This window comes from Culex pipiens, chromosome 2 (genome assembly GCF_016801865.2).
Source record: "Culex pipiens pallens isolate TS chromosome 2, TS_CPP_V2, whole genome shotgun sequence".
Classification (NCBI taxonomy): Eukaryota; Metazoa; Arthropoda; class Insecta; order Diptera; family Culicidae; genus Culex; species Culex pipiens.
In genome coordinates this window covers 30,390,706-30,404,502 of record NC_068938.1, presented here as the reverse complement: position 1 = coordinate 30,404,502, position 13,797 = coordinate 30,390,706, and the positions used below count along the sequence as shown (strand labels likewise).

Below are 13,797 nucleotides of genomic sequence, written 5' to 3'. Positions count from 1 at the left end.
AACGATATATAAGTTTTTGATGTTTGGTAATGTATTTTGGGAGATATCATTTCTTCAAATTATGGCATTTTTTCGAAAAAATCCATTGTTCAAAACAAGTTTTTATTTACAGGTGGCTAACGGCTGACATTTTCATTGGTTCGAAGGTTGTTTTTATGTTTTTTTGGTGCGCTAAATCGAATGAGAACATTGCCGTAACGATTTGAGAACATGTGCATCTAGTGGGACGGTTTCAGCGAGAATTGCTCAATAAAATTTCAAAATTTATAAATGTTTCAAAATTAAATTTAAAACTCTCAATAATTAAAATTTGGTGATCTAACAAAGTTTTACTATTTAATGCAATTAAAAATATCATTTTTTTTTTAAATATTGATGAAATGCTATTTGTAATTTATATTCAATTCTACAGAATTTCAAGTTTAAAATAATAATTCAGTAAATTAAATAATGACAATATTAAGATAAAACAAGCCTTACCCGACGAACTTCGTTCTGCCTTTTTTCGTTTGCTGACGTTTTTTGATTTTTTTTTGCTTATTCAGCCTCTTGTGATCAAAATATGATTTTACGTAACTTTCTCCATACAATTTGCCGATGCTCCGGAATCGGTTCCAGAGTGGCCAAAGTGTCAATTATTTAGCGTACAAACCTTCCTTGGGCTTATACCAATCCAACGCAACAAAGAGCACCTCGATCCGACGCTCCGTATTGAACTGATTCGCGTTCGAACAAAACCGTCGAAATTTTTTATATATATAGATGATCCAATCAATTTTCACACTTTAATGCAATTCCAAAATTGACTTCGTTTAAAATTTTAATGAAATTTCATCTTTAATTTTTTTAGTACCGCAAAATTTCATGTTCAAATAACCATTTAGTTAATCAATGACTAAATTCAGTAAAAGTTCCATAACATTCAAAATTTGATAATATTTCTTAGTTCAATAAAATTGCAAAATCCAACAAAATAACAAAATTTCAAATAATAATGAAATAAAATATAAAAAAATGTGTTACTCATGAAATATTAGCATGAAATAATTAAAAAATTAATATCACATGAAAATTGGGAAAAAAATTCAAAGTTTAACATAATTCAAAAAATATCAAAATTTATAAAGTTAATGAAATTTAAAAATTCAATAAAATTGATCATTTAGGTAGTCAAAAATAAATTCAATAAAATCAAAGAATTTGAAAAAAAAAATTAAAATTCAGTATCATTCAAAAATTCAATTCGATTTCAAAATCCAATCAAATTTGAAAAATCAGTGAAATTTTCAAATTTATAGATGTTTCCAAATTCGACAAAAAATTACAAATTCGATAAAATGTCTGAATTCGATAAAATTTCAAAATTCAATAATATTTTCAAAATTAAATAAATATTTAAAATTAAATTCAATTTTCAAGCATTTCAAAACTTACAAAGGTTTTGAATTCACTAAATGCCATAAATCATTAAAATTAAAAATGTCATCAGTTTAAAAAATAAATGAAACTTTCAAAAATAAAGCAGTTTTTAAATACAATAGTTTTAAAATTGCCCTCCGCTAAGCTGATCAGATCATCATCTATTAGCGGGGGGCAATCCCCAGAATTTACAGGTTCAACTGTTCACCCATCCAAATGAACCACATAGATGCCAAATCCCGTCCTACTAACCTGCAGCTGCGTCAACGGCAGGATGATTTGCAGCGTGTTGTTGTCGATGTGGTTCCCGGACAGGTTGAGCGCCCGCAGCTGCCGGAACGGTGCGAACAGCCTAATCGGCAGCGGTCCCATGTCGGCCACCGCCAGCGTGCTAATGTTGGGGATTATCTAATTGAAAGTTGGTTGGTTAGAATCGGAAGATGGATTGTTTCGATGCGGCATTACCTGGAACGTTGGTTCCACCTCCATCAGATCCAGCTGCAGGTTTCCGCTCAGGTTGAACGTTTGCAGCCTCGTCAGCGGTTCCAGGCTTTCCGGCTCGACGCGGGACAATTTATTGTACGATACGTCCAGATATGTGAGATTCGATAAATTCTCGAAAGCCGTCTCCGAGATTTTCGCCAGCCGATTCGAGGAAAGATCTGAAGGGGGGGAGGAAAAGGTGAAATAATGGTTGATAAAATGAGGCAAAATAAATAACGAAAGAGGCGTTATGCAGATGGGCTTCGCAAGTTGCTAGAGTAATGATCATCCATGGTGAGCAGCCCACTCCTCTTTTGGGTAACGAGCCAAATCCATTTGCATGAGAATTGAACATCGCTAAGGATTCTTGAGGTGAAGTGTGGAAACACTTTATCCATCGGAATCGCACAGAAATCGAGATGAGCTTCAAAATCTTTGTAGAAACAGACTGGTCCAAATTTCAAATTAATTGCATTGAAAAATTGAAAATTACAATAATGATTTCGAAGACCGTGATTCGATTTTCCCCCAATTAAACACTGTCTAATAAAAGATACTCACCTAGCACGTTGAGCCCCTTCTGGTACTCGAACAGCCTGTCAACGACGGCGGACAGCTGATTGCCGTCGAGGCGGAGTACCCGGAGCCGCTTCAGGTCCTTGAATTCCGACCTCACCAAGTAGGTGAACTGTTCCGTGGGATGGATGAAAGTAGAAAAAAAACATCAAAGTTGAAGTTTGGTCGGTTAATTATTCAGACAGGATGCGAGATTGCACTTTCTACTTTATGGGGAAGTGCTATTAACGGTGCACATCAACCAGATTTTTGTAACAGACTTTTAAGTGCCTATCTTCGAAACAGAGGGAACTTTCGATATATTTTATGATTCATTTCCAATAGTACTGCCTACAACATAATTTACAACAAAGTTTGACTATTTTTACAGTCAGATTGTTGCAGGAATGAGTCCGTAAGTTTTACAATTTTGTAATAAGACGACAACAAATTTATTAGTGGGACTTTATTTGTACTGAATCCATGCGGCCTGCGCTGACATTTCTAATGATTTGATATTTTTATGAATTTTGTAGAAAAAAACCCGATGGTAAAATCGCATTCAAAAGCATGTAAAAAAAATGCTCAGCTTTAAAAGTATCTAGGATAAATGTATAAATTAAATGCATACAGGATTGCCAGAAATAGTACTAAAAATTGGGCTTCCAGCCTAAGCAGTAGCAGGAACATGTTTAAATGGGATTTAATCCGTAAAACGTTATTTTTTCATATTTGTCACTTTTTGAGGCATATTTGCCACTAATTATTACAATCAACATCAGTAGTGCGTAGGCCAGATCTCTGCGCATCTTTTGGTATGCATAACATTATTTTTTTTAGCTTCCTGAGGCCCTGTACTCATTTGATAATAAATGCAGAAAAAGTTATAAAGTGACCAAAAAGAGGCATTTTTGGGCTTAAGTTAGGATAGTGCATTTTTTGAATTGCTGAAAAAAAAATATTTTTCTTAATATTGAACAAATGATGTTACATAATTTTTAAAATGCATTTTACGATAAAAAATATAATTTGCATCCAAAAATATATTGATTTTTTCTGCAAAGACATTAAGTCATATTAAATTTTTAAACAAAATTTTCGAAAAAGAATATTTTTTTGCTCTTTGAAAATTTGTTTTGAAAGAAAAGATAAATATTTTCGAAAATCTGAAAAAATCTTAGAACTTTTTTTTTAATTTATTCAAACTGCTTATTGCTTAAATCAATTTTATAATTTGTAAAATAAATAGTTTATCTCAGTGTCACCTAACAAAACCATAATTTCTAACTATCGATATCTTGGAATCTTTTTGTTTAATATTCAATGTTTAAAAATGTAACTAAAATTATATTTTCTGCTCTTTTTGTTCAAAATATTGCTTTTAATAGGATCAAAAATTAAAAAGTTCTCATATCATCAGTTTGTAACATTTTCTAAGGCCAGTTTTTTTAAATTTTGAAATATTTTTTTAAAAATGACCAAAATTAAGCAAAAGTTTATGTTTTAACAACATAATCGAACCAGTAGGTTCCATGATTCTGAGTCTAGAAAGTTAAAGTTTGTTTTAAGTAGAAAAAATGTGTTTACATTTCTTTTGATCTAAATCAGGGGTGCCCAACTTTTTGGCCCTGTGGTCCAGATCTTATTGTTCAGAACCAGTGGCGGACCGGAAGGAAATTTAGACAAAAAATTGGAAATCAAATAAAACGATTTTATAAAGTAGTGTTGCAGTTCAGGTACCAATATTTTGTTTTAAGTAAAGTCAAGTTTTAAGTAAGAAAATAAGTTAGAGAAAACCTTCGGCAAATTGTTTTTGTTAAATAAATATAAAAATAGTTGTATTTGATTACAGTTAACAGAAACAATTTCAGAGCAATTTCATTCAATCCAGTACTGAAAATATTCAAATTTGGATTTATTTCGATGCATTTTTTTAAGATTATTTTATTACACAAAAATAAAACAAAATTAAATGGCTTAACTGCGTTTGTTTTTAAAAAAGTTAGTTTGGATTACAAACCTGGCGAAAAAACTCTTCTTGTGGCAGCTTAATTTCATTATTTTAAAAATATTTTAATATGATGTATAATGTCCATGACAAACATAAAAAAATGGTATATTTATTTTGCAAAGTTTTCAGTACACAGAAAAATTGTCCCTTCTTTTTTCAGGCTTTTTTTAAAAACTTATTTCATTTTTTCAATAGTTTATGAACAAATATCAAAAGCTTTCGCGGGCCCTGACATTTTAAAAGACGAAACATGATGTTTGTTGAAGCATTTCTTTATTTAAGTGTTTTACTACATTTTTTTCGTTGACTGTTATAGTTGATTTTTTCGCCGAGCAATAGTATCATTGCGAGAAATTATAGGAAAATATTTGACATATTCTTTCAAATTCAATAATTAAACTGTAGAAAACCTGAACTAAAATATTCACAATTTTGGTATTCTTGGTGTTTTGGTATCTTACTTACTAATAATACCTGTCTTTTTAATAAAAAGAACGAAACGTTTTTGATTCTCTTCAAGTATAAAAAGTGATATCAAACTATCACCGTTATTTGTGAGATATTGCTTTTCTACATGCTCATTAGGGTGCCCAGAATATGAGGCTTTTTTTTTTCAAAATCTCGCTCCACAAGCTGAATATTGTTCCTTGAGCTATTTTAGGACTCTGGGACAAATATGAGCAAAATCGGTCTGAAGTTTGTATGGGAAAAATCGAAAAAATGTATGGAAAACCCAATTTTCTTTCGATTTGGTCTGCACGGTGCGCTACTTCCATCCAAATATTCCCAAAAGTGAGATTCTCATTTATTGCTCTACTACTTTGTAGAACATACCAAAGCTGTAAAACTCAATCCTGAAAAGTCATTAGCGGTTTAAAAAAGTAATTTTTGTATGAAAAACATTTTTTTCACCAGCTTTAGTCTCGGGTATCAATGGGTTAATCTTAACCAATTTTGCTAAAAATTTACACAGATGCTTAAAATAACCCAATAAACCGTTTTCCGCTTGTGGAGCAGGGGGTCATTTTTTCTGGGCACCCTAATGCTCATGTTTGATTTCCAAAAAATAATATTGAATGTCAAAATATTAATACCAGCTGAATAAATAATAAAACATGATTAAGGCACTTTAAATTAAGCTCCATATTTTTATTACAAAAAAAATACAGAAAATTACTTTAATGTCACTCCTTGCAAAAGTGTAATTGAGTAATTTAAAAAAATATAGAAAATTAAATGATTGCAACAATTCAGACAATTTATTTTGGATTTGGAAACGAGAAAAAAAACTAGTAGAATAAAGGTTTTGACGCTTCAGCGCCAGATCGGAAATATTTATTTGTAAGCACCTAAAATGGTTGATTACACCGACCAACATCATTTCTGCGCAGGCTCAACTCGAGGTTAAGCATGAAGTTTGAGGTCCCCAGAAACAAGGTCACTTTGATTTATTTTGAACAGGACCTGATGGTTTTCTCCAAAGTTTTTATGGAGAATTAGATCCTGCGCAGTCATTTTTATCATTTTTTTTTTGGTCAGTGTTATAGGCCAGAAAATGTTTGATTATTTAATAATAACCTTTATTTCATTTCAATTCATAATGCATTCCATAATTCTCCTAGTGAACATTAGTTCTATCAAAGGGTTTATTCTTAATCTTAAACTTATAATCAAGTGATATTTTCGTATTTTTTCAAATTACTTGGATTTGCCTTGATCATTAAGATGACGTAGATAAAACCTTTTTGCAAGAGGAAAGTGTACCAATGACTCAACTAAATTATATTAGGAAAAGAAGGAAGCAGAGAACAGGTGTCAATGAAACCCAGGTCAAAAACACCTTTTTTCTGATTGCCACCAATCAACCATCTCTCCCATATCTCTTACCTGATTCTGGCCCAGATCCAGCTCGTTCAGATGTGTCAGCATATTGTACACCTGCGGATTCACGTTCAACAGATGACACCCTCGGACTTTTAGCACTTTCAACTCCTGAATTATGCAAAACAAATGAAATAAAAAAAGAGAAAAAAAAACCCAATCAATTCAACGTTTTGTCCTCGTCACCCCCCAAAAGTTCGGCAGCCCCACCCACCTGAACGTCCTTGAACACCTCCGGTGGCAGATCATCGATGGGGTTCCGACTCAGGTCCAGATACTTGAGCTTGGCCAGGTGCAGAAACAGTCTCGCGTTCAGCTCATCGATGGAGTTGTCCGCCAGGTTCAGCGATTTGAGACTCTGGAATTAAAGTTGCAAAAAAAAAATTGGATAAATTGCAACACAGAAGAGCACTTTAGTTGGCTCGCAATTTTCAACCTGTCGAAAAATGTACTTAATAAAAACGAAAATTGGCGTGGGGCAGCATAAAATTTTAATGAATATTTATTCCTCTTGAAAAATGAAGGCTGCCAATTTTCGCTCGCTCTTTTTTTTTCTCGTTTAGTTTACTTTCACTGCCAGGGCCAGGGTCAGTCGGGGGCCCGGGTTTGGTAATGATTCGCGTGCGTTATTATTTGCGAGCGGCCAGAGAAGAAGAAGGGTCCTCTCGAACCAGTCGACCTCGTAAAATTTAAGCACTCACGGCAAGCCCGGCAAGAAGGGTCGCCCTGACAGGACGACCGTGCACATTGAACATAATTGTAATAAAAATTGAACCTGAGACAGGGCCATAGGGAAGGAGGTTTTAGAGTGAGGAGAAGGTAGGCAGTGTTGCCAGAACGATTTTTTAGAACTTGCCTTAAGTAATTTGAAATTTTGTAAAACTTGGTAAGAGAATAAAACTGTAAGCCATGGTTTGAACATTTCAATAAAACAAGTGGTTTAATAATATGTTTTTTATTTTATTTAATAATTTTTTTAATTTCCAATGCATTTACTTATAATATACTTTTTGATAATGTGGTTAGTTTATAAGCATAAATATACCCAAAAAATCACAAAATAGGTACCTATTATTTCGAAAATACTAAAATTTTTATGATAAGCAAAATGGGTATCAAACAATGCGAAATTTGGTATGCTTTTTAACTGTTCAAAATTACTTAATTTTACTGCATAAATTAAAAGCCATGGTATTAACATTTGAATGAAAAATTAGTTTAGAATGCATTTTACACCTGCCGAGTTGTTTTGAAATCATTGGTTTTCAAAATATCTAAGTCATGACGATTTTTTTACGCCAAACAAAAATATGTTTTCAGTACTGTACAACGAAATTTTACAAAAAATCAAATTTTCACAAAATACCGTATTTTTTAAAAGTACTGAAATTTTCATTATTTGCGAAATGGGAAATACTAAAATTTTCACAAAATATCGTTTTTTGTTTAAAGAACTCAGATGTTTATAATTGGCAATATGGGTATCAAATGGTTTGAAATTTTACCTGATTTTTTACTGTTTTAGCATTTTTTGAAGTACTAAAATTTTCTCAAAATACCGTATTTTTTTGAAAGTATACAAATTTTCTTGATTAGCAATATGAGTATCAAACGGTTTGTAATTTTAGCTGCATTTGCACTGTTTTAGAGTATTTAACAAATAAAAACTTATAAAGTAAATAAAAGTGAAAAAATATGAATTTCACTTGGTTTGAAATTGTTGCTAATTTTTGAGTATTTTTGAAAAATATTCGGTATTTTTTTCAGCAGCATATAATTCCAATAAATCTCGATCAGAGAAAAAATATACCAAATTTCGCATCGTTTGATACATATATTGCAAATCATGTAAATTTAAGAACTTCAAAAAACATTTTTTTGTGGTTTTTTGTAGCATTCGAAATTTTAAAGTTACCATATTATCAAAAAATATTAATTCTTTAAAATAATGAAAATCAAGGTTGTTAACGATAAAATTATAGAGGCTCGATAACGATAACGATAGTTCTATTGTTATCGTCAGAACGATAACGATAATCTATCGTTATCGTTATCGTTATTTCGATAATTCTATCGGCGATAATCTTATCGAAGTTAATGAACGATAACTCATTTCTATTTTTTTTTTCTAAAATTGACTTAATTCAACCATATCATGTTAAATTTTTAATGCTTTCACTAAAAAGAAATTTTTGAAAATCTGGTAAGTTTCAAAATAAAATATTTACTCAAAATTGTTCTCAAAATACCGTATTTCTTCGAAAGTACTCAAATTTTCATAATTTGCAATAAGGGTATCATACGAAGCAAAATTTCGTTTGCTTTTTCACTTGATTAGAGTTTTTTAAATAATAAAATTTAATAAAATACCGTATTTTAAAAAAAAACACAAATTTGGGTAACAAAAGACGCAAAATTTGGTATGAATCATACAAAATTTAGATTTATGCCTTAAGCATGCAAAATCTCGCTTCGTTTAATACCCATATTGCATATTTTGAAAATTTGTGTAATTCGAAAAAAAGGTATTTTGTAAAAATTAAGGTGTTTTTCAAAAAAAAAAATCTAGTTTAGTGAAAAAGCATGCAAAATTTTGCGATACTCATATTGCAAAAGCAAAGCAAAAAAAAAAATTTAATTTGAGTATTTTCGAAAAAATATAGTACTTTGTGAAAATTTGTGTGTCATCGTTATCGACCCACAATAATTTTATCGTTAACAAACTTGCTCATAACAGATTTTTAAGGAACCAGCTAATGCTTGAAGTAATGGTAAAACTCCCAATAATATAACTGAAACAAGAATCAAAATTTTTGACCGAATAGAAATAATAAAGAAACAAAGATGATTTTTTTGAAGAAGGGCAAAAAACTCAAAGAAATATTACAGATATGTTACAAAGTTGTCATAATTTCAATCTAAATCTATTTTATTAGTTTTAAAAAAGAAGTAATTTTGCAGCATAAATAACTTCAAAAAGATACAAATCTGTGTATGACGAGGAATAATTCAAATTGATTTTTGAGCAAAGTATAGGGTAATGATTTGATCGCTTTATAAAGAAATACTTATACTGTACTTTAAGAATGTTATAGTTATAGATTCAAAACAAATATTAGAAAAATTTCACGCGTGGTTATACAAAATCCATAACTGTAATAAACTTCCTTAAAGTAAAAAGTTTTAGCTTCACTGTCTTCTGATTGGCAGCGTCAGCTGCCAGCCCTGAGCCACCATCGGCGTTCTGTCCGTAGCTCCCGTGAATTGCGAAATTAAATTACACCAAACATGCAAAAGTTCAACACGCAACAGCAGCCACCTCGCTCGCTTGCCTTACTCCTCTCCTCACAAAATGGAAGCAATTGGGCAAATAATAATCATAATTTTGAAGTTCAAAAGAAATTGCCATGAATATTTAACTGTTATTTACCCGAGCGTTTTCCTTCTCTGGCCAATATTTGAGTTAGGCTTAATTTGAAATTCATAAAAGAAAGTATTCTCCTTACCTTAAGATGGCCAAAAGTCCCACTGGCAATTCGCTCCATCCGGTTCTTCGACAGATCCAGCTCGAGCAGGTTGTCCTGGCCGCGGAAGTTGTCCACGATGATCTGGGTGATGTTGTTCCGCGAGAGGTCCAGCGTGCGCAGCCGGACCAGTCCCCAGAACGAGTTCATGCCGATGGCCGGCACGTTGGCGTTCGTGATGCGAAGCATTTCCAGCTTGGAAAACGTCTGGAAGATGGGCCCAATGTTGAGCGAATTTTTCGACCCCTTGATGACGATCACCTCGACCTCCTTCTCGAAGTCGTGCACCGGGATGGCTCGCCATTCCACTGGAAAAAAAATTACATTTCAAATCGATTAAATTACACTTAAATGAATAAAACGCTCTGATGGCGCTGTTGATCCCTTTTCAAAAAATAAAAACCTCATAACAATCGATTCAACTCATCTCCGACACCTTCAACTTCACCGGAAAACAATGCAACAATGCGACATTCTCGGAAAAGCCTACCGGCAGGACAGGACAAAAGGCAAGGGTGAAAGCCATTTTCATTTCCGAACAAAAAGTCAGCAAAACAAGCGGCTTATAACTTTGTGCATCACCTTTTGAGGGCTCCTCTGAGCTAAGCTTAACTCGGAAAGAGCAACCGTACAGGCATGCTTTCGGAAAAGGCATCTTTGGGGCTCAGGAAGCTACCGTACGACCGACGACCTTCTGTTTGGACGAGTAAAAGGACAACCTGAGAGCTGTGTGCGTTTCACATGATTTGATGGAGAAACGACCCCTCTTTGGTGAGATTCCATGCTGAAATGCAATTTTTAATTATATTTTTGAGTCTTTAAGCAAATCTCCTTAAATTCCGGAAATGGATACAAACATTTTTTTTTGCTTTTTGGATGTTTTTTAACCGCCTTGTGTCAGGGGTATTCAAAAATACCCAAATAGCAAAAAAAAAGATTGTTGAACCTGTAAAAATAAACTCCAGTTACAATTTTGGCAGCTGTCCATACAAAAAAGGTACGTCAATATTAGAAAAATGTATCATTTGAAGGCATTTTCTAATTGACACTTGACACTTGATTTGGAAAAAATATTTGTTTATCAAAATCATTTAAAACCTAAACCATGATTTTTCAACCTCTCAAAAACTAAGCTAGCTGGGTAGTTCTCCACCAACTCACACAAATTAGGAAAAGTTTCTTCTTCAGTGTCTTGCGAACCTTCGAGGTGAACGGACACTAGAGCTGCGGTATTTTTTACTACCTAAGCTCAGAGTTATTTCAAACAAAATTCACAGTCTTTTTAAAGACTACCTGAGTTATTTTCCCAAATTCTAAACAGTCTTTTCAAGACTAACCCCACCTGAAATTTTGTTGTATTTTACAAACGAAGCCATCTTTTTAAGAGAACTTTGCTTGCAAAATGCGTCAAAACAAAGGTAAACGCAAATCTTCCGAAGATTTGGTCGTTACGTCGGTGAAGCGTTTGAACGCTAAACCGGCTAACGGAAACAGAAAAAGAAAACAGCCTCATCCGAGGTCTGATTCTGATTCTGAAAGTGAGGCCAATCCTCCAATTCCATTGGCAAATAGTTTCGGTGTTTTATCCGAAACTGTTGACAAGGATCCTTCTCCTCGTACTGAGCCTTCTGCCGTCGAGAAACGAGTAAAGGCTCCGCCAATTGTAGTGACTTCCGTCTCCGATTTGGCCAGCTTTCGAACGCAACTGAAGAATTGCAAGGAAACTTGCAATTTGAAGGTTTCTTTCCAGCTTGGTCGAAGAGGAGAATGTCGCTTGTTGACGGAATCTTTACAAGATCACCAAACTTTTGTTGGTTATTTGAAAAACCACAAACACAATTTCTACACGTATGAGACCAAGAATGCTCGTCCATTCAAGGCGGTCCTAAAAGGTCTCTCCAACGACTTGTCGGTGGATGAGATCAAAAACGAACTTAAGGTGTTGCTTGGCTTTGCCCCATCCCAAGTAATACCAATGAAGAAAAAATCAAACGGGAATATTTCTCGCTTTGGTTTGACTTCACAATTTTATCTGTTTCATTTCAACAGAAATGAAATCAACAATTTGAAACTTTTGGACAAAGTACAGTTTTTGTTCCATGTACGGGTAAAGTGGGAGCATTTTAAGAAACATGGCGGTAATGGCCAGAATCTGACCCAGTGCCGGCGTTGCCAGGCATTCGGTCACGGTACTGATCATTGCGCCATGGTTCCAAAATGCATGGTTTGCGGGGATTCTTCTCACGACAAGGACAATTGTCCCGTGAAAGAAGTCACCCAATTTAAATGTGCAAATTGTGGTGGAAATCACAAATCAAATTTCTGGGATTGCCCCATCAGAAAAAAGGTTTTGGATTCTCGTGCTAAGCATCAGCCGAAATCCAAACCGAAATTTTCTCAAAGTCAGGTTGTACCTGCATCTTTAAATCAAACGTTCGTGCTGTCTCACTCGAACAATGCTAGAAATACCCCTACCGTGGAAAAGTTAGGTAACAGCAATGGCATTTCTTATGCCAACGTCGTTTCGGGTTCGGGTTCATCCACGAATTTTAAATCCTCTACCAATTTTCAAATTGGGCAGGTACCTCAAATTTCATTTGAAATTTTTTCTGCTGGCAACGCTTTGGGATCTTCTGATCTCGGCGATGTTACGTTTGAAAAAATGACTTTTTTGCAAAACTCACTGTTTGGTTTGATTCAAACAATGAGTAATGCTACATCCATGATGGAAGCTATCCAGATTGGATTAAAATTTGCGAATGATGTTGTTCTTACCCTGAAGTTTAATCATGGATCTAAGTAATTCCATCAATGTTATGAATTTTAATGCTCGCTCTTTAAAAGCGAAAGAAAATGAATTTTTCAACTTTTTACGAGTTCATAACGTGCATGTTGCTGTTATAACCGAAACATTTTTAAAAACTGGCACTTATTTGAAAAGTGATCCAGATTATAAAGTTATAACCAATAACAGAATGAATCGAAATGGCGGTGGAGTTGCAATAGTTATCCACCGTAATATGACTTATAGCACGTTACGTGACTTGAAGTTAAAAGTTATTGAAAGTTTGGGCATTGAACTTGAAACTCCTTTTGGAAAAATTATGATTGCAGCTGCATATTTGCCTTTCCAATGCACTGGGGAAAATAAAAATTATTTCAAAGGGGATTTGAATAAACTTACTCGGCATAGATCTCGATTTTTGATCATCGGTGATTTTAATGCCAAACACCAATCTTGGAATAATTCAAAAGTAAATTCCAATGGTAAAATTCTATTCAGAGATTGCACTTCTGGTCTTTATTCGGTTTTATATCCGAATGGGCCAACTTGCTTTTCTTCTGTTAGAAATCCATCAACAATTGATTTGGTTTTGACAAATCAAAGTCAGTATTGTGGTCCTTTAGTGACTCATGCTGATTTTGATTCTGATCATCTTCCAGTAACTTTTTCACATTCTCATGAAGCAGTTACCAGACCCAATAGTTCTGTGTTTAATTACCACAAAGCTAATTGGGACAGGTATCAGCATTATATTGAGAATAATTTAAATCATGATTTTGTTTTAGAAACCAAAGCTGATATTGATTCAGCCTTGGAATCTTTAACTAATGCAATTTTGGATGCTAGGAATATTGCTATTCCTAAAGTCCAAGTCAAATTTGATTCTCCCATTATTGATGACGATCTTCAGCTTCTGATTCGTCTGAAAAATGTTCGTCGAAGACAGTATCAACGTTCTCGTGATCCTGCACTGAAGCGAATTCAAAAAGATTTGCAAAAGGTTATTGACCACAGGTTCACTCTCCTGCGAAATGAAAAGTTCGCAAGAGATGTCGAACAAATTAAACCTTATTCCAAACCTTTTTGGAAACTTTCAAAGGTTCTTAAGAAACCTCAAAAACCAATCCCTTCTTTAAAAG

General features: G+C 33.7%; 1 protein-coding gene across 1 annotated transcript in view; it reads right to left on the bottom strand.

The window, feature by feature from the left end:
* Positions 1 to 13,797, bottom strand: part of LOC120426583 (insulin-like growth factor-binding protein complex acid labile subunit) — a 222,694-nt gene that overhangs the window by 13,803 nt on the left and 195,094 nt on the right. Inside the window, exons 4-9 of the mRNA XM_039591372.2 lie at positions 9,856 to 10,181; positions 6,564 to 6,707; positions 6,356 to 6,460; positions 2,464 to 2,590; positions 1,885 to 2,081; positions 1,672 to 1,827 (exon numbers count right to left, since the gene is read on the bottom strand). Of these exons, the coding sequence (XP_039447306.1) occupies positions 1,672 to 1,827; positions 1,885 to 2,081; positions 2,464 to 2,590; positions 6,356 to 6,460; positions 6,564 to 6,707; positions 9,856 to 10,181 (1,055 nt within the window). The remainder of the gene's footprint in view (positions 1 to 1,671; positions 1,828 to 1,884; positions 2,082 to 2,463; positions 2,591 to 6,355; positions 6,461 to 6,563; positions 6,708 to 9,855; positions 10,182 to 13,797) is intronic.